At 40.3% G+C, this 22,096-nt stretch overlaps 1 protein-coding gene across 1 annotated transcript in view; it reads left to right on the forward strand.

Moving 5' to 3' along the window:
* Grpr (gastrin releasing peptide receptor) overlaps positions 1–9,280 on the forward strand; it is a 67,108-nt gene extending 57,828 nt beyond the window's left edge. Inside the window, exon 4 of the mRNA XM_063242727.1 lies at positions 7,778–9,280. Within this exon, the coding sequence (XP_063098797.1) occupies positions 7,778–8,819 (1,042 nt within the window). The 3' untranslated portion in view covers positions 8,820–9,280. The remainder of the gene's footprint in view (positions 1–7,777) is intronic.
* The last annotated feature ends 12,816 nt before the right edge of the window (positions 9,281–22,096 follow it).

Consider the following 22,096-nt stretch of genomic DNA (forward strand, 5'->3'; position numbering starts at 1 on the left):
ACTTGTTGCAAAACACATATTCTCCAATGTTCTATTGATTTGGAACAGTCTGCTTTTAAAAATAAATACTCCGAGGATTTTTCAGAACTAAGGTTTTACTTTGTTTTGTCACATTTCTAAAATATGCATTTACCTTTTAAATAAGCGAGTTATTCTTATGGTTCAAAATCAAAAGCATGGACATTTATCCAGTGAAAACTTACCTGGCTGTCATCATCCCTTGTCCTCAAAGTTCTTAGAACTCATCACACCTCTATACAGCTGGTGACCATTATAAGCTGTTATAAGTTCCTTCCTGTGAATACTGGGATATTCTTTACAGATCTGCAGTTAAATATGGATATGTATTTTCCTGTGTTCTGTCACCATTTTAGAGGAACAGTAGCATATTCATTGTTTTATCCCTTTACTATTATATATTGAAGATCTTTCTATACCAGTATATAAAGTGCTTTATCATACCTTCTTGCACCTGTACAATACATCCTGATTTATTTACTCAGTCCTCTTTGACGAGCATTTAGGTTGTTTCAATATTTTCCTATAATCAACCATGTCATGTCATGATGAATAACATATCATTTCATGCATGAGCAAGTATTGCTGTAGGAAAAACCCTGAATATAGCATTGAAGAAATAAGGACTATATGCTTTTGTAATTTTGATAGTCATTCTAAATTACTTTCCTTAGGACTTGAATGCTAAATTTTGAGAGCTCTTGCTTTGGGGATTATGCTAAGAATCACAGAGCAGGAAAGCTCTTAAAAATTATGAATCAAAGTAAGGAAATCTAGCCGATAGTTCCAGATGTTTAGCCTACTCTCTATCTGCATGCTATTTTTATTTCTTTACACCTAACAAACTGTTTATTATGAAGAAAAAGGAATGGACTGTATGGTGGGATCTGGAGAGATAGTGAGGACAAGTGGCACTTACTTTATAAACTGTTTTTATCCATGCCTGCAGGGTCAGTGGCCAGGGAGCAAATTCTTTCTCCCTGCATCTCCAGTCCCACTATATGAAGTGTATGCAGTTACTTAGCCAGTGATCAAGATTTTGGGAATATGAAAATTACTCAAGGGCCAGCATAGGGCAGCCCCAGAAATACCACAGTCAGGAAGTTCTGAATGAAGGAGTTCTGTGGTTTAAGAGTTGCCCAAGACATTGTGTGTCAAAACTTCACCTTTTCTGTGAAGTATTAAGAGGATGGAAATGTAATCTAGCTGTGATGTTTAGAGGCAGGGCCTTTGGGAGGTGATAAGGATTACATAAGGTCATCAGGGTGGAGCCCCCATGACTGGATCTCAGTGGCTTTATAAGAAGAAATGAGACCAAAGGACACATACACATGTGTGCACTCTGTCTCTTGCCAAATGATGCCCTGCTCCCCTTGACCTTGGACTCCCAGATAGATGAGCTAAAATAAATCTCTTTTCCTTATAATTCACCTACTCTAATGGACTAATACAAGAAGATTGACAGCCAAAAAACAACATGACTTCAGTGAACCCAAATAGAGACTGTCAAGGCTCCCTGTTCCAAGCAAGTAGAGGTAACACAAAGGTGCCTCTCAAATGCAGTCAACAGACTCCAACAGACTCCTTGGAGGGCCACATTGACAACTACACAAAGGAGCTCTGAGCGTCACCACAATGGGGTCATTTAGAGAGATCTTCTGCCCCTAGTATCTTACCACTTCCCCTGCCGTACACTCTACTCTTGATTTGGGGCATGTCTAAGGGTCAAGATTTTAAACAGTCAAAGGTGGTCATAACCTTGTATCTCTGGTTTACATGAATTGGATAGAAAGATAAACAAAAGGAAATCTTGAAAATATTCAGGAATTAAAAATCCAAACTGACATTTAAAGTTGGTCCATGTTAATTTTAATTACTCAGAGTTCCTGCTGAAAGCCAAGTGAGTTTTTTTATTAGTAAGTGTGGACTTTCTTTGGAAGCATTCTTCAGACCATTTAAGAAAAGAAAGATTTGTTCACATAGGATTGTAATATAGAAAACGTGATATTCTCTTAGACACATGGATTATTGGAGCTGGAAGACACCCCAGAGAGTACACAGACACACCTCTTAATTTATAAATGAAAATGTATAGGAAAATATCATAATTTGTGTCTCTGCTCAGTTATCAGAGTTTGGGAAAATGAAAGCTAATTGGCTTGGAAATGGTGTTTATGAAGTGGACAGAGTCACCAGTCCTTTCTGGGAATTGATCAGGGCAAGGTTGTAGCTCACTCGGCACCCTTTCTGTTCCCTGGGTTCAATAGTGGTAACTGATGCCTTCTAATACAAGAAAGAGAGGATAACATCTTGTCAGGGAAGCATCACGCACACAAAAGCAGGTTCCTGCCCCTTGAATATGAACACAACTGTGTTCAATATTCACAAAGATGAATGTTTTTGGCAGCACAACTCTGAATAGTTACATTATGAAAACGGCCAATAGGCCTATCTACTGATGAATAGATAAAGAAAACGTGGCATAGATACACAATAGAATACTACTCAGCCCTAGGAAGAATAAATTTGAATCATTTGTAGGAAAACAGGTGCACCTTGAGACCATAATACTAAATGTAATAAATCAGATACAGAAGGTTAAGGATCACATGGTTTCTTATATATGAGAGACCCAAACTATATAATTTAAAGAGCAAAATGAAATATGACAGGAAACAAGGAGGTAGATTATGCAGAGATGGTGATGGGATCTAAGGATAGGGACAGACAGAAAGCAAAGGGGGAGGGGAAGTAAAAATGAGGACTCAGTATGCATGGGATTCCCCAAGATGATTCCCCAAGATGCATGGGATTATTGTAGATCACAAACATGTACTAAAAGAAGCAAAACATTTAAAAAGAGAAAGCAGCTATAGATATAATGTAAAAAAAAACCATAATAGCTGTGCTCCAGTAAATCAGGATTTGCAAAAATAAGAGTGAGGATGGGGGATATAACTCAGTGGGCATAAATGCCCACCTGGCAAGCACAAGGCCCTGAGTTCAAGTCCTGATTTTTTAAGTCCATCTTTCCTTTCTTCCTTCCTTCAGTTTTCCCTCTCTCCCTTCTCTTCTTTCTTCTTTCCTTCCTGCTTTGGTTCTTGCATTCTTTTCATCCCTAGTATCTATTACAGTGCCTGAACTAATGAGAGAAAAGCATAAAATGCCCTTTCTGGAGTTCTGTCTTGTCAGGTTCTCACAACTGCAGCTTACTGCACAAGTAGCCAAGGTGAAGCAGAAAGAGCTAAAGCTCATCAATTCTGTCTTTTGGGTAAATATTAATATTTACCTTGCTTATAATTCCCAGTGGAACTGGCAAACCAGGGGATGGAGAGAGGGGTTGTAAGAAGAATCAAGATGTACCTGTACCAGCTCCCTGAGCTGCAAATATGTGCTAACAAAAATTTTTAAAAGATCATGTCTTCCACAAATAGGAAAAAACCTCCCATATCTGGTATTTGCGGTGCACAGACTCACTGTTCAACCGTGAAACTACTCTCCCATGCCAGGATGAATTTTCCAGCTGCCCCTGATCCCTGGACCAGGGCTGGGGGCTGGTGAGTATCTTAAGAAGGTTAATGAGGTGCAAGCAACTGAACAGAAGTCAGTGTCTGTAAAAGGCAGCTGTCCAATTAGTGAAGCCAACCGGCAGGAACACGCAATGACTGGCAGCAGCAACTAAGTCTGCCCCAGTTCACCAGCATAAAAAAGATAATACCCCCTGCAGACAGGAGGACAGAAGCCATGGCTCCCTGGCTTGTCACCACACACAGAGGACTGCTCTGAGAGCTCCTTAATGTACATCCTAGTGAGTGTTCAACTCTGTCAATGAGATACATTTTAATTAGGAAATATTCTGGGGAAAGCCATGGAAAGATTTTATTTTAGTTTAGTTTAGTTTAATTACTTTTTGGCCAGGAGCCCCCATGTATTGCTGATGTAAAATAAAACTAGTCCCATCCTTTCCCACTCATGCCAGTCTGAGGCAGAATTGTGTCTCTTCACTCATTCTTCTGTTCCTTACTCCAAATTATATCTCAGATGCTGAGAAGAAAGACATTGCATCAAAATGACTGGCCCAGAATCCATAGCCAGAGCAATAGGAATAACAAAACAAATGAGAGATTTGAGTAACAAAAAGAAAGAGGCATATCTGGTGACCAGAAGCTCATCTGCATATGAATGTCAGATCACCTGAAAAGATAAGACCTCACAAAATCATGTGGCTCTGCCATTTTTCTGTAGAAAGTGAATTTCCTAGAACAGAAGTTACAGCCTAGGCTAAGTCTGGCTGGTGAAGAGAACTAGATCAGCTGGCCTTGAGAGTCTGTTACCCGTCTTGGGCACCCTGCCTTGGAATACAATGTCCTCATCTGTCCCCACACCTTGGACAGGAACTATGCTCCCCAAGATTTACAGTGAGGAAACTGCTCAAGAGTTTGCAGGCATGTGGCATTTCCCAGAAAGCTTTTAAATAATGGACAGGCACCAAGATGTGGGCTCTGAGTAGAAAGAGAGGGAAGTCAACATCCCAACACATAGGGGGGTCCCAGGCACCAGCTTGTTGCTGTTTTCAGATCTTGATAGCTACAGGCACAGCTGTGAGGCCAAGCACCCCAATTAACCTCAGAGACATAAGAGATTTGATCTAAGGAGGAAGCACCCAAGTCAGTAAAGGAAGTACCATGAGTATCTGATAGATACCAAAGTGACAGTCCCACAGATGACTAAGGAATGAACTCAGCCAGCATAGCAAGATCTTATAGACACTAACCCTAACCCCTCACACACACACTGCTGCCACCACAAACCCTGACTATTAGCCCTTGGAGGTCTGGAATAGTTGGGCTGGATTTGACTCACTCTTGGCTCTTGCTTTGTGGGCCCAGGAAAGTTACGACTTCAGTCAGAGATGATTAGCTCAGGTCATTGAGGTAAGTGTCTCAAGACTAGTGAGCTGTCAAGGTAGGAAATCTTAAGAAGGAAGGAGAGAATCACCTGCCTGGAAATACCATGAACTCACAGTCCCCCCACCCTATTGGATCATGTCCTCCTATGATCTAGGAAATTCTGGCAGAACTGTCAGGTTTAGAGACTCTTATTTCTGCCAAGGATGTCTCAAGGATTTGGGCCTCCCAGTTGTTTAATGGGGGTGGCCCCCCAGTTGGGTATCTTGAATGATATGAGGGAACCACCGCCAGAAGACAGGGTCATACATTCCCAACACGTTGGTTTTAGTCTTGGCAGATGGAGAAGAATGCTCCTTATTTCTGCCTGAAGGTATAAGGAGAGGAGTAACTATCAAAGAGTTTAGCTGAGAGACCTAGACTAACAAGAGCCAGTAAGGATCCTGAAGATGAATGAGTCTCTTTCCCAAAACAGGGAGTCAATCAGAGTCCTACCCACCATCATCATGACTGGGAGTCCCAGAAAAGTGCATTCATATCTAGTGTCCTCTGAATTTTCCATCAAAGGAGGCATAGAGGATTGATGTTGGCAGTTTAAGTTCAAGAGGGAAATTTTCCAGGTGTGGATAATGGGGTTTTGTGGAGTTCCACAGAATCCAACTCCTTCGGGCTGTCCTGGGATACTCTGAAGTCTTGACCAGATATGGTTGATTTTGATTTCTATTTTGTGAGTTTTGGAACGGAGAGGACATCCGTCAGGTGTGGGGGTGGGGCATAACATTAAGTCAGTACAATTCTAGGGCTGCTCAGGTAACAAGGTAAGGATCCTGGATGTGGGCCAAAGAGGCCACATTGCCTTTGAGGAGGGGGACTGTACAAAGTTCTGCCCTGGCTTAACACTGGAAAACCAGAACAAAGCTGTTAAGCTTACACAACCGTAAAGGCATTCTGGAGGGGACAGCCTTGGTCTATGTGTGACAGTACCAGTTCTGCAGAGGGAAAAAACCTTGGCCCTACTCAGAGGGCTAAGGAGAACATGAATATTAACATGAGGCTTTACCTATCAAAAGAGAGGTCTAATCGGAATCCCTCCCTTCATGCCAGCCCTGGTTGTCAGATGCGGTAGGTACAAGCTGCCGCTCTAGTGATTCATAGATGCAGCAGCCTGAGTGACTGGATGGTGGTGACACTTCAGTGGAAGGCAAGGTTTCAGGGTCAGACTGACATGCATGGGGCCCCGTAGCTCCCTGCCCATGCCCCAAAGTCTTGCCCGGATGTAACTTGTTCTTTGCCTTCCATCTTGAAATCATCGGACAATGAGGAAGTAGGTCCAAGACGTGGGACCTCAAGTCAGTGACTGAGAAGGTTTCAGGACTTGTCAGGTGTCAAGGTAATGACTACGAATGTGGACCAAAGGGGTCACCCTCACATGGCCAATGGAATGGGTCCGGCTCGAACCACCATGTTGCGGTTGCTCGCTCTCTCCCCTCCCCCCTCGCACCTAACTGCCACCAGCATGGCTGCTGCTGCCGCTTTTATCATGAGATTATGGGGAAGCTATGGGTTTGACTTCTGGCTGCAGGAGCTCTAAAAGCAGAGAGCTTACTATAAAGGGTTAGCCCTGGTTCCGCAGCGGGAAAGAAACCTAACGCCCTGACAGGAGTTAAATATTAATGGGACTTCTCATAACAGGGAGCCACAGCCAGGCCTGGTGGCACATGTGTGACATCTCAGCACCCAGGAGACTGAGGGAGGAGGATATGGTGATCCCTCATTTCCTGAAGGAGAGGTGGTGTCTCAGAAAGATGGACTCATTGCACTAGTGGATAAGGCTGGGTTCACCAGAGGGAGGAGATTTAGTGCTTAAGAGGGGTCAAGATGAGAATGCTGTATGAGATGAGGAAACCCCTCCCTGCTAGAAGTAGCTATGAAAAGCCCACTTCTTCTGTTCTATCTGGGAGCTCCAGAAATGTTGACTTGGTGAGACACACTCAGTTCCTTTTGGGTATTTAAGGGAGGCAGAGAATTTTAGGTTCCAGGGCATCTGCTTCAGGTCAGCTGATGGACGTGAGAGGGTTGTGCGGACTCCGGTGGGCTGAAGGACAAGTCCTGTATACTCCTTGAGTGAGGACTACAAGGCCACCGACTTCAGGATGTGAAAAGACTCCAGGAGTCTAGATCTTGCTACCAACCCAAAGAAACCATGAGCAGAGACAGAGGCCGTTCTTGCTGTCTTCATCTTGTGTGTATTGGGGGAGGTTGTCAGGAAGTGGCAGATGTTCACCTGAAGGGAGAGGCCTTAGATGAGCAGAGGGCGTTTTGCAGGTGGAAGCCGGACCCTTAAAAGTGTGGGGACCTCCTGTCCCTTATTAGCAGAAGCGCTGCAAGATCCCTTCCTATTGTTGCCCTGGGAGGCCCTCCAGGCATAGATGTCAGGCCAAGGCTCCCTGAGTTCTTCTTCAGGGAAAATAGTGAAAGGAAGGTCTTGATCTGAGAAGAGTGGCCGCTGGGGGGGGGGGTGGGCTAGGTTACAGTTTAAGGCACACTGTCACTTCCTTCACAGGGTTCATAAAGCGGTGGCTAATCAAATCAAGAGCCTTGTGGCATCCTAGAGCAGGGCCCAGGAGAATGCCTGTACAGGGGCCTTTTTCATCTTACTCATACATGTTTGTCATACATAATAAATGCATTCATCATGAGGAGCTGGGACATGTATAGATCACATCTTAGTTCTTGTTACTGCCACTATCCCTCTCTCTCCATCGCTAGGTCTCCTTCCCAACTGCAAAAGGTACACCTCCCATAGGGACCTTCTTAAAGCAAGGGACTCACTCCTTGTCTTCCAACTCCAGGTATCCACTGCTGTCCCTGAGCACAGTCACCATGCCTCGTGGTCAAAAGAGTAAGCTCCGTGCCCGTGAGAAACGCCGCCAGGCCCGAGAGGAAGACCAAGTTATCCAAGGTGCTCAAAGCCCTGCAGCAGAAGAGAAAAAGTCATCCTCATCTTCTTCAGGTCCTCAGAGTGCTAAACCCAGCAGCACCCATGCTGCAGGTAGTCCCCAGGGACCAGCAAGCACCCAAGCCACCAGCTCTCCTGCTATAACTCAGAGCTTCGATAAAGGAGCCGAGTGCCCAGAGGAGCCAAGGCTAGTCTTCTCCAGGCTGTCTGTGCTGGAGCATGCCAGAAAAGATCCTCTGAATCGGGTGGTGAATGTGCTGGTGCATTTCCTACTGGGCAAGTACAAGACAAAAGAGGTCATTGTGAAGGCAGATCTGCTGAAGGTCATCGACAGAAAGTTTAGGAAGAACTTCCCCGAAATCCTCCGGAGAGCCACTGAGCGCATGGAGATGATCTTCGGTCTCGACCTGAAGACAATTGGCCCCACTGGTCAATACTATGTCCTCATCAGCAAACTGGCCCTTCCTGGCCAAGAAAATGTGAGTAAAGGCCAGGGTTTTCCCAAGAATGGGCTCCTGATGCCGCTCTTGGGTGTGATCTTCATGAATGGCAACTGTGCAGCTGAGCCAGATGTGTGGGAATTCCTGAGTATGCTGGGGGTATACGATGGCAAGGAGCACTTCATCTTCGGGGAGCCCAGGAAGTTCATCACCAAAGATCTAGTGCAAGAAGAGTACCTGGTGTACCGTCGGATGGCTGGTAGTGATCCTCCCTGCTATGAATTCCTGTGGGGCCCCAGAGCCTATGCTGAAACCAGCAAGATGCAAGTCCTAGAGTTTTTGGCCAAGCTCACTAATATGGTTCCCAGTAACTTCCAGTCCTACTACGAAGAAGCGCTGAAAGAACAAGAAGAGAGAGCCCAAGCCAGAATTGCACACAGAGCTGGCCGACTTCTTGCTGCTGAGGCCAGAGCCAGAGCCTTCTCCCAGTCTTAGTGTGCTCTGACCTAGTTCCCACTTCCAAATAGTGGAGAGCGAGGTGGGGCTTGGTAGACCACAGTGAATATTTTCTTTGTGTTTCTGTTATTCATAAACACTTGTAGTTTTATGTACTTTTTTCCATAGTGTTCTCTTTAAAGAGTTTATTTAAATTTAGGATCTAAGTTTGTAAAAGACATGGATCACCTATTTCTGTTTACTAAGTTTACTGTATTGTAAAACAAATTGAAAGACCTAACATCCTTTGTTGTTACCCAGTACAAGCAAACACAGCATTGGAAAAGAGATTTGCTTTTAAAATGTAGAACAGTCTCACAGCGAAATAGTTGGGATCAGAGCACGGCGAAGAAAAGTAAAAACGGGTAAACTTCTGGGTTTTTTCCTCATTTAGTGTTTTGATAAATTTAAAAGATATGTACCTGGATTTGTTTAGCTTATTTAAGAATGTAGAAGGAAATAAATCGTCATAAATGAGAATACGCATTCCCTGCCTCTTTTGTTCTCCAAAGCATCTATTCTCTGAAAGGATTTGTGCTGGTTGTAGGATGTGTAGACAAAGGAGAGGATCCAGAAATGGATAGAGAGGGGAGGGAGGTAAGGGAAAAGGGATGAAGAGAAAAAGGATCTAAGATGTATTATGTAGAGGCCGGGGATTTAGTTTAGCAGCATAAGCGCCTTCCTGGCAAGCTCAAGTTCATGAGTTCAATCCCCGATACCAACAACAACAACAAAAATGTATTATGTACATTTACCAGTTCTTCACCAGGAATGTACATGTTACATATTACAAACATGTAGTAGACCCTGCCCTGGCAATCCTTACCCATGCCCATGTTAGAGTTCCGGGTCAACTGAACATGGTGAGCGATGCAGTGAAACTGAAGGTCTGAAGGATGGGCAAAGGAAGGAGTGAAGAGGGAGGAGATTCCAGATAGGAGCAACCCAGTATGGATGGCCAGGACAAGACAAGTAGACAATGTGGGAAGCTACTTGCCCTCCAAGGGAGAGCTGAAGTAGGTTGGCAGTGGGGGTAGATGAGGCTGCCAGTGGGACTAGACTTTCCCAGACTGGGTCTTGGAGTAGAGAGAGCACAACTGCCACAGAAAACTGCTCATATCCTTAGGGTAAACCAGAGTGGAATCTGAGCTGGGATGGGCTGAGAAGGACCCCTGTGCTCCGTCCCCTTGTGGGTGAACGCAGTGCACTCAGCAGGTATTTTGTGCATTTTGTGTGAGGTTTCCTGAGGGCAAGGGTGACGCTTGGGTGGCATCTCAGCACTCAAGGTGTAGCTTGGGGGAACAGCATTGCTACAGGATCGAAAGGAACTCAAATTAGTTGTTTTTCTGAATAATGCGGCCAACTTTATGCAAGATCTCTATTTTTGTTGGTGGTGAAATCCATGAAACTAGAAATGGATTAAATGCAGGGGAGGCTAAGAGAGAGTGGGGTTTTTGGTCCTTTGCATGGATGGTAGGGGCTTTGTGATATGTGTAACTGGGGAGGTCCACTTCACACTCATCAGGCTGAGGCCACTGCAGCAGTGGGAAAAAGGTCCTGTCCCGCTCCTCCCTATTTTAGGAATGCTCCTCAGAACATCTGCAGATTACAAAGTACTCTTCAGGAGCTGTGGGGAGATCTAATGCTGCCACTATTTCTTACACAGGACCCAGCCTGGATGTCGAGCAAAATGGAGGAAAGGACAAGCACCCCACTGTACCCTGCCCACCAGTCAGTAATAATACATCCCATCAGTATTTACTGGAGTGAGGAAGTCCTTTTAAAGCAGCTGTACGGAGCCAGGTAAAGCAGACATGCTATGAGATATCTTCGCTTTTCCAATAAAGGACAGATTCATAGCACCACTTTTTCTTTTGGCAATATTGGAGATTGCAACCAGTGGTGGTGCTCTGGCAACAAGTTATATACCAGATCTTTTTCCCCCAGATTTTTTTTTTTTTTTTTTTGAGAAGGGCTTTCACTAAACTTTCCAGGCTGGCCTTAAATTTGTGTATCTCCTGCCTCAGCCTCTCGTAGCTGAGAGCACAGGCTTGTGTCACCATGCTCAGCTATGACATTTTAAATCAACTGAGGAGGCTATTATACCCACAAATACTCAAAATAGCAAAATAAAACTTGAGAACTTCCAGGTGTGGTGGTGTGCTCCTGTAATCCTAAACCCGGTCAACAGAAGGCCCAGGCAGGAGAATCACTATGACTTTGAAGCCAGTCTGGGCTATAGATAGTGAGTTCTAGACCAGGTTAAACTACATAGCAAGGATCTGTCTCAAAACCAAAAACTAAAGTAAAGCAACAATCACAGGAAAAATAAAAATAGAAAAACCTCTGAGAACCAAATTGGGAATGAGACAGTTTCCTTCAAAACAGAGACCCTGGAATATGTAGTGATAGCTCATTGAAGGTTTGGTTTGGTCTCACTTTTCCCGAATGATGCAGACAGCCTTTAGAGAGATACCTATTTAAAGTTTGCACTAATTTTTGTTAGGTTGGATTTTTTTCCTTATGGATTTTTATGTAAGTTGTTTATGTATTTTGGATATTATCTTCACAGAGTTAGCTAATATGTTTGGCAAATATTGTCTAACACTATATGGCTTAGCTTTTCATACTTTCTATGATTTTAAAGAGGTCCTTAGGATTCTTCTTAAATTTATTAGCACCTTCCTTGAAGTTTGGTGATTTTTTTTTCTGTCTTTTTCCTTTTTATCGGTACCGGGAATTGAACTCACGACTGCCTGCTTGCAAGGCAGGCGCTTATGCCACTGCGCTAAATCCCCAGCCCCTGTTTGGTGATTTTTATTTCTTGTTCTTAAAATGTTTCTCTACTTTGAAATAATAGTTTTCTTCTGTATACTTTCCCCATCACATCTGCTTGGTAGCTTGAAAATCTATCCTCCTCCAGGGACCTACTGGCTTTTTAGTTTTGTACTAATAATCCACATACATGAGCATGTCACAGAGCTCTGGGTATTATCTGTGTCTCCAGGCCAGCATCACATTGTCCGTGTCACTGTTTCTTTTCTGTGTGCTCTGCTGTCTGGCAATGCGAGGCCTTTCCTCCCTCTGCTTCTACAAGTTTTCTTCCTCCCCCTGGCCTTTGACACACTGAAAACCATTTCCAAAGTCGCTGGACTTTTTATTGCTACAAATTAAACTACAGATAAATTTGAAAAGACTTAAACCTTTACAATACTGAATTTTCCAGTCCATGACTTTGCTGAACCACTCTGATCTAAATCTTCTTTAATAATTTTCACTCAAGTTATATAATTCATTCTGCTTGTTAGATTGAATTTGTAGTGCAGAGGGTTTTGATGTTATTGTATGTGAGAATCCTGCCCTTCTTAATTTTTTAATTGATAAGAAGTATACTGTATATATATGAGAGAAGTATAAACATATATATTACATTTTATCAGTTAAAAATGGGGAGAAGACAGGAAAAGAATATACTAAGGTTAATCCATTAGAAAATGTATGTATGTATATATATATATATATTCAATTAATATTAAACTCTCCTATTGATATTCATACATACCTTACTGAGGTTGTCATAGTTTGTGTGGGTGGCCCCTAGGCCTCAAGCATTTGTATTATGCATTTGTGATTGGTTCATTGTCTAGAGCTTGGACTGATGATGTCAGTGCTGTATCCACATAGGGGTGGAGCCAGCATACAATGTAATGGCAGGAAGGAGGCGTGTCTCTCTCTCTCTTGCTGGTTTTCTGCCTTGCTGTTTGCAGCTGCCATGAACTGTGGCCTTGCGATGCCACCCTGCCTTGAAGCCAACTGAGTATGAACTGAAACCTCCAAAAGCTGTAAGAAATAAACCTTTCCACTCCCATCTTTGGGCATCAGATATTTTGTCTCAGCAATGAGTAAAAAGTAACTAAGACAGAGTCTTTTCTGCTAATGTAATCACATCCCCTGTGAATAATATTTTGTATTTTCCTTTTCAGTTCTTCTGTTTTATGTTTCTTTTGCTTTGCCTACTGTGCTAACCAGTTTTATTAGCACAGAGTTGCATGGAAAGAATGATTGAACCCCTCACTTTAGAGTTAAACTGTGAAGAAAACATCCAGATTGCCCCCATTCATGATGATGTTTGCTGTAGCTTTTTAAAAAATAAGGTCAAGAGGTATAAAATTAGTGACTTTTGACTTAGCAAAATAGCAATTTAGTACATTCTAACCTATTGATTATCTCATATTAAGGTAGTTTCCTCCCATTCTGATTTGTTTTTAATTTGGAATTTTTAAAATTATGAATCATGCTGATTATTTAAAATGTTTTTTCTGTGTCTATTGAGTTGCTATATAAAGTATTTTAAGGCTTGGGAGTAGATTACAATGATTGATTTCTAAATACTAAGAGTCAGTGTTGTATTTCTGAATGAAAATTAATATTTCCTGTTTAGTACTTTGTATCTATGCTGTAGAATGAAATAATCCCGCGACTTTACTGTCTTATGGTCTATTTTTATATGTTGGCTATGCGCATGTGCCCTCTCTTTGTCATTTCTAAATCTGATCATTATATATTTTTTTGGTTTTTGTTTTTTGCTTGGTTTTATTTTGTTGAGAAAGTGCTTGCCTTTCTCTGGCCCACTGCAGTAAATTTCTTAAGGTAAATTTTCCAGTTTATTAGTTTTGCCTCCAAATAGGTACAATTTCTGTGAGATGTTTCTTTCTTTCTAAATTTAAGAGCCTTTATTTTTTATTTAAAGAAAAAAAAAACAAAACAGTATAAGGGTATAAGTAATACATAATTATTAAAAATGGTAAGAAATCACTAGTTAATAGATTACATACTGTCATCTTAGAAATAGTAGTTAAAGTTACAGGATTAAAGCATACAAAGTGGACATTCAAACAATGAGACTGCAAACAGTTGTGTTCAACGATCCAACAAAAACTTAGTAATATGGTCATCTATCTTACACTCCTAAACACACTTACAGTTGTGTCATTTAGAGCACTTTATTTTCCTCTCTTTTTTGCAATAACATTTATACATTTTGGGTTTTATTGCACCCACAGTTCTTATTACTTTTTTGGGGAAGAGAATAACATCTAAACGTGACAAAACAAAGCAGCCAATCAAAACAAAGGATGGACATAGCACATGATGTAAAAACAGAATACAAGGTAATCAACAGTGGTTACCATAATGCCTCTTGCTACCTTAAAAAGAATTGCTATATCATCAGGTATAATAAAATTGAACAAAACAGTATAGAACAAAACCAATAAAACCTAAACATTGTAAACATTACAGGACTTCAAAAGAAGATAATAGTCAAACCAGAATGGGCATCATAGTGAATCTTATTGCCTTCAAAGTAGTTGCCTATACCCTCAAACTTGATACTATCAAACAGAATGGAACAGAGTCGAATGAGTCAAAACAAAATAATGGGAGTAATACAGGGCTTCAAACCAAGTTAATAGGAAATCAAAAAAGTTACCATAATATATTCTGCTATTTTTTTTATTTTTTCTCTTCGTTAAAAAAGCAATAATAAAAAATAATTTTTTATGAAAAAGGGGGAGATTGAGATAAAGGAGGACATAGTAACATAACAGTACAGGTCAAAGCATGACAATTTCAGCAACTTAGTGCTTCACCACTAAATAACCCAACTTAATAGTAGTTACCATAGTGTCTCTTTCCTTGAAATATTTGAATATAATTTCGTATATTATGGCATCAAACATATCAAGACAGTGTGAAACCATTCAAGAGGATGAAAGTATTACAGGGTATTTAGGACCAGCTAATGGAAAACAAACAATGGTTTCTATATTATCTCTTTGCCTATAAAAATTTTTGTTTATACTATCACATATAATAAAATTCAGTAAGATACAACATGATAAAACCAATGGAGACAGAAAAGCAACAGTTTGGTGGGACTTCAAAACAAGATGATATTAAATCAGCACTAGTTATTATGATGTCTTGTTTTCTTCAAATTGCTGTTTATATTCCCACAGGCAATAATAGCAAACAGACCAGAATAAAGCCATTCCAATTAATGAGTGAAAACTTTATAAGGCTTCAAAGCCACATAATGGGAAATCATGATTACCACATACTTTTATATATTTGAATCATTTCTTACAATAGGGAAACTATTCGGTATTCATACATGAGAGTTTGATTTATTTCACTTATGATTATGATCTCAAGCTGCGTCCATTTATTTATAAATATTTCAATGTGATCCTTCTTTATATCTGAGTAGTACTCCATTGTATAAAAATATTACAACTTTTTAATTTATTCCTCAGTTGATGGACACTTGGGTTGTTTCCAAGATCTGGAGATTACAAATTGTGCTGCTATAAACATAGGTGCACATATATCACTGTGGTATGATGTTTTCAGTTCTTCTGGGATTATGCCTAGAAGTGGACTAGCTGGAACGAATGGGACTTCCAATCCCAGCTTTTTGAGAAATCTCCAGACTGACCTCCACAATGGTTGCACCAGTCTACACTCCCACCCACAGTGCAGGAGAGTTCCTTTTTCCCCACAGCCTCTCCAGCATTTGTTATTGTTGATTTTCTTGATCCTGGCCATTCTTTCAGGAGTGAGATGGAATCTCAGTGTGGTTTTAATTTGCATTTCTCTAATGACAAATGATGATGAACATTTTTTCATATATTTATTTTCCATTTGTATTTCTTCTCGAAGAAGTGTGTATTCATCGCAGATGCCCATTTTTGGATTGGATCTTTGAATTTTTGGGGTCTGAGTTTTTTTAATTCTTTGTATGTTTTAGACAAAATCCCTTGTCTGAGAGGGAGTTTGCTAAGATCTTTTCCCATTTTGTGGGTTTTCTTCTCACTATGCTGGAGATTTCTTTTGACATGTAGAAACTTTTTAATAAGAAGTGGTCCCAGTTATTGATTCTGGGAAGTATTTCCTGTGCGGTTTGAGTCCTGTTCATGAATTCCCTACCTACCCCTATGTCTTCAAGGTTTCTACCCAATTTGTCTTCCAATAGATTTAGTGTTTCTGTTTTAATATTCAGATCTTTGATCCATTTAGATTTTAATTTAGTACATGGTGATAGGCATGAGTCTAGTTTTAGTTTTTGGCATATGGAGAGCCAGTTTTTTCAACACCATTTATTAAAAAGACTGTCATTCTTCCAGTGAACCTGTATGGCTCCTTTATCAAAGATAAGGTGGTTGGGTGTGTTTGCAGTTGTGGTTGTATCTGCTAATCTATTCCACTGATCTTTGGCTCTGTTTTGATTCCAGTACCATGCTGAATTTACTAGGGTTGCTTTGTAGTATAACTTCAAGTCAGGGATTGTGATGCCTCCTGCCTTGCCTTTGTTGCTTAGAACTGTCTTTGATATTCTAGGTTTCTTCTTGCTCAAGATGAATTTTAGGAATGATTTCTCTATATCTATGAGGTATGTTGATGGTATTTTTATGGGATTGCATTGGATCTGTATAAGAGTTTTGGGATAATGGCCCTTTTCACAATATTTATTCTTCCTATCCATGAGCAAGGGATGTCTTTCCATTTTCTGAGATCATCTACAACTTCTTTTTTCAATGTATTCTAATATTCCCTGTATAGGTCTTTCACTTCTTTTGTAAGAGTAATTCCTAAATATTTCATTTTTTTGCTTGCTAGTGTGAAGAGTGCGGTTTCTGTTATTTCCCTCTCTGTGATTTTGTTGTTAGTGTATAGGAATGCTGTTGATTTTTGAGTATTGATTTTGTGTCCAGCTACATTACTGAATTTATTTATTACATCTAAGAGTCTATCAATGGAGTTTAATGGGTCTTCTATGTAGAGTATCATGTCATCTGCAAACAATGATAATTTAACTTCTTCTTTTCCTGTCTTTACCCCTTTTATTTCTCTTTCTTGCCTAATTGCTCTGGCTAGTACTTCCAGTACTATATTAAATAGGAGTGGTGATAAAGGACATCCTTGTCTTGTACCTGATTTTAAAATAAAGGCCTTCAATTTTTGGGCATTTAGTATGATACTGACTGTTGGTTTGTCATAGATGGTCTTTATTATATTGAGGTAAAGACCATCTATTCCAATTTTCTGTAAAGTTCTTATCATGAATGAATGTTGGACCTTATCAAAAGCTTTATCTGCATCTATAGAAATGATCATGTGATTCTTACTTTTGGCTTTATTGATATGGTGGATTACATTTATTGATTATGTATGTTGAACCATCCCTGCATGCCTGGGATGAATCCCACTTGGTCATGGTGTGTAATCTTCTTAATGATTTGCTGCATCCTATTTGCCAATATTTTATTGAGGATTTTTGCATCTATGTTCATTAGAGAGATCGGTCTCTAGTTCTCTTTTTTAGTTAGGTCTTTCTCAGGTTTTGGTACAAGAGTAATATTTGTTTCCAGGAATGACTTAGGAAGGATTGCTTCCCTTTCAATTTCATTGAATAGTTTGAGGAGTGTCGGCACTAGCTCTTCTTTGTATTTCTTGTAGAATTCTGCAGTGAATTGGTCTGGACCTGGACTCTTCTTTGTAGGTAAGGACTTAATTACATTTTCAATTTCATTAATAGACATTGGGTTATTCAGCAGTTTTACATCCTCTTGACCTAGCTTTGGTACTTCATGTTTCTAGGAATCTGTCTACTTCTTCTGTGTCATCAAACTTTTGAGAGTAGAGGTTTTTGAAATAGGTGTTGATCTTCTGAATTTCTATAGACTCTGTAGTGATTTCTCCTTTTTCATTTCTTATTGCATGAATTTGAGCTTTTTCTTCCCTTTTTTTAATAAAGTTGGCTAGGCGCTTATAAATTTGATTTATTCTTTCAAAGAACCAATTCCTTGATTCATTGGTTCTTTGGATTGTTTTCTTAGTATCTATTGCATTGATTTCTGCTCTGATTTTTATAATTTCCTCTCTACTTTTGGCTTTGGGCTTGACTTGCTCTTCTTTTTCTAGCTGTTGAGGTGTAACATCAGGTTATTTATTTGCATTCATTCTGTTTTCCTGATGTGGGAACTCAGTGCAATACATTTTTCTCTGAGGAGGGCTTTCATTGCGTCCCACAGATTCTGGTAAGTTGTATTCGTATTTTCATTTTCTTGTAGGTATTGTTTAATTTCTTCTTTAATTTCCCCTGTGACCCACTGATTACTGAAGAGTGTGTTGTTCAGTTTCCATGTGCTTGTGGGATTTTTGCAGTATCTTTTATCATTAAATTCTAATTTAAAAGTGCTATGATTTGATAACATGCAAGGATAATTTAAACTGTTTTGCATTTATTAGGTATGTTCTGTGAGCTAATATATGTTCTATTTTAGAGAATGACCCATGTACTGCTGAGAAGAATGTGTATTCTGATGTTGTTGGATGGAACACTGTATATGTCTATCAAGTCCATTTGTTCACATGTGTGAATGAGTTCTGTTATTTCTTTGTGGATTTTCTGTCTGATTGATCTGTCCCTTGTTGTCAATGGTGTGCTAAGATCTCCTGTTACAATTGTGTTACTGATAATTTGATTTTTCATTTCTGTTAATAAATGTTTTATATAACTTGGTGCTCTGGAATTTGGTGCATATATATTTAAGATAGTTATCTCTTCCTCTTGAAGTTTTCCCCTAACGTGTATGTAGTGACCTTCTTTGTCTCTTCTGATCATTATTGGTTTAAAGTTCACATTGTCTGTAAGCAGAATGGCTACGCCTGCTTTTTTGGGGGGGTGGGTGGGTCCTGTTGCGTGAAGTATTGTTTTCCATCCTTTGACTTTCAGTCTGTGAGTAACTTTCTGGGTTAGATGGGTTTCTTGTAGACAGAATATGGTTGGATTTTGTTTCTTGATCCATTCTGCCAGTCTGTTTCTTTTAATTGGTTCATCGAGGCCATTTACATTAATGGTTATAACTGTTAAATACTGCTTTATTGTTGACATGTTTTCTTTCTGCTATTGCATCTTTATCTTTCTGTTCTGTTTAATTATCTGCTTTGCTTAGTGGTTTTTTCCTAAGTGTATCTAACCTGTCTTTCAATATTTTTTGCAGGGTTGGCTTGGTGATCATGAAGTTCTTCAGCTGTTCTTTGTCATGGAAGTATCTTATTTCACCATCAATTTTGAAGGATAGTTTTGCAGGGTACATCAGTCTAGTTTGGAAATCATTTTCCTTTAGGATCTGGAATACTTCACTCCATGCTCTTCTTGACTTTATTGTTTGTGCTGAGAAGTCTGCTGTAATTCTGATAGGTTTTCCTTTATAAGTGATCTGTCTTTTCTCTCTGACAGCTTTTAATAATCTATTCTTGTGTTGGATTTCTGGGATGGTGATTAGTATATGTCTGGGTGTAGTTTTATTTTGGTTATGACTATTTGGTGTTCTATATGCTTCAGTGATCCTGATGTCGGTTTCTAATCCCATGTTTGGGAAATTTTCAGCTCTTACTTCTCTAAATATCCTCTTGACGTCCTTTATGTCATCCCCTTCTTTCTCATTAATCCCTATCAATCTTATGTTGTTTTTCTTTGAGTCATCTTGCAGTTGTTGAATTGTTACTTCCTGATTCTTTGTTATTTTTAAAAGATCTTTCCTTACTGTTCACTAGCTGCAATCCTGTCTTCAAGGTCTGAAATTCTGTCTTCACTTTCATTGAGACGGTTTTTACAGCTTTCTGTGGAATTTTTGATTTCCTGAGTATCTCTGTGCATCTACTTTATGTATTTTGTTTGTTTCTTGTATTGCTCATCTAGGCATTCTATATTATTGTCTCATTCCTCCAATTTTTTAACTGTGTTTTCTTTAGATATATTTAGAATCTCTTTCATTTCTTTTATCATTTCTTTTTACCTGGGAGATTATTTCTAATTTGAATTCCTTTAAAGCTTCCTGGAGTTCCTTGTTTATTTCAGTTGCTATTATGTCCGATATTTGAGGTGTATAGCATATATTTTCTTCTATATATATCACTCCTAAGGTTTCTTGGGATGGGCTGGAGGTTTGAGATTGTAATTTGGTCTTTTATTTTGTCATTTTCCTATATTTCTGTGTTTCAAGTGTTATTCTAAAGCTTCTTTAGGGTCTGTTGCAAATCCTCTTCTATGCCCTCAGCTCCTGGGACTCTAGCACCCAGTTCACCCAACCGCTGGGCCTATGGAACCGGTGGTGCTCACCTGCTTGCTTAGAACTCCACAGTCCTCCAAGCACATCTGGGAACCGGGAGGAGCCCCAGACCCACCTAGCTGTTCCAATGCGCCTGGAAGGTATAAGGGTCCCAAACAAGCTGGGCTCTGGGGAAAGAGGGCCCCTGCCTGCTTGCTTAGAACTCCACAGTTCTCCAAGCACAGCTGGAATGGGGAGATGGATATAGGTGCCCCAGACCCGCCTAACTGTTCCAATGTACACGCAAGGCGCGAGTGTCCCAAACAAACTGGGCTGGGGGGAAAGTGCACAGGGCACTTACCCCAGGATGCTAGGCCTCTGGATCTGGTGGCGCTCGCCTGCTTGCTTAAAACTGCACAGTCCTCCAAGCACATGGGGAGGTGAATACAGGTGCACCAGACCCACCTAACTGTTCCAGTGCACCCAGAATGTGCAAGGGTCCCAAACAAGCTGGGCTCTGGGGAAAGTAGGTGCCCGCCTGCTTGCTTAGAACTCCACCCAGAACCTTTATTTTAAATCCTCTTAGCCACTTTTCACATTTTTATCCCCTCCTTATGGATATTTAGCATCATCCATTATTTCTTTAAATATAATAATTAGCTATTCTATATTCTGTGACTAACATGTAAATTTGTTATAGGTCTGCTTCTCTTTGCTTCTTTTTCTGCTAAGTTTCACTTGACGACTCATATCTTCTTGCATTTTTTAATCCTTTCTTTTTCTGCTGTTTGTATTCCTTCACAGTTTCATTGACTAGAATCCTTAAAGATTTGGAATACAGCTCCTAGTATGAGGAGAATTAGCTTTTGTTTCTATCTGTTATCTGTGGACACTTATCAAACTGTCTAAAACCACTAGATTATTGGTTTCAGGTTGTGTTGAACACTCAATAACTGTGAATTTGGGCTGCCAGTTCTCTAAAGAGCAGCTTGCAGTCACAACTCCCCTGGGGTATCTCTACCCTCGCTGCTTCGTGGCAAGGTACAGAGAGCAATTTTCCTTGCAGTCCACAGAGACTGAGTCCTTTGACTCCTACTGTTATGACTGTGGCCTTTTTTTAGACTCTTCCCCTTAGGCAGGCCCTTGTTTTCTTTTCCTGAGCCTATTTCACTCAAGTTCACTTCAGTTTTGCCAGAACTCAAAATGTCAAAGCCTGCCTTAGTCTTCTTACCTCTGAGTTTCCTCCTTCAATCTATTACCTTCATGTTCCTTTCTCTCTTGCCAGTAATCAGCTCTTGTAATGATTTTTCATCTAGTATTTTAAATTCTTTTCTGAAGCAAAATCAACCTGTAAAACTCTCATGCCCTATTACTGGCAACCAAAGTCAAAACGTAGTATTTTTTTGTATAATTTGTTTTCTAGTACATAAGAAAGGAGAGCATCGTATTTTGTCATGGCTCACCTAAAGAGATATTAACAAAGATCTCAGCACTGACTTGGTCCCTATGTGGACCATAGTGCTTCCTTATTCTCTTCCTTCAACAATATTTAGTAGTCTTCAGATTGTGCTCAGCATAACTTACATTCCCTAATTGTGAGAGTTCTCCTTCCTCAAGCCAAGTATAACCAAATCTTTCCCTTTTTTTACTAGCATTTCTCTTCACCAGCAGAAATAAAATGCTCAGTAGTTCTCAAGTGGGAAGTATCTCCCCATCCTAGGCATATCTGGATGTCAGGAAACATTTTTATTCACCTGGGTCTTTCTCTTTTTTGTGGCGCTGGGTATCAAACCTAGGGTCTTATACAAGCTAGTTAAGTGCTTCACCACCAAGCTATGTCTCCACCTCTTGAGACATTTTTTATTGTCGCACTAGGAATAGGGACCTTATTGGGATCTAGTGGGCAGATGCCTGAGATACTGCTAAACAGTGTCCTAAACGGTGCCCATTGGTGTAGAATGATCCAGCCCCAAATATCTATAATGCCAAATTGAGCTATGCTAGGATGTGATGAACCCAGAAGGTTTTGTCCATAGAGGATAACTTTCTCAAATAGTATTAGTGGCAGAAAATATGGGCTACATCCTTAGCCAAATGCAATTCTGCTACCTCCTAGGAAGAAGGTCTAATTGCCAGATCTCTTGTAATGTAAGGTCAACA

Source organism: Cavia porcellus, unplaced genomic scaffold (genome assembly GCF_034190915.1).
Source record: "Cavia porcellus strain 051 isolate PalLab524CR breed Dunkin Hartley unplaced genomic scaffold, mCavPor4.1 scaffold_33, whole genome shotgun sequence".
NCBI lineage: Eukaryota > Metazoa > Chordata > Mammalia > Rodentia > Caviidae > Cavia > Cavia porcellus.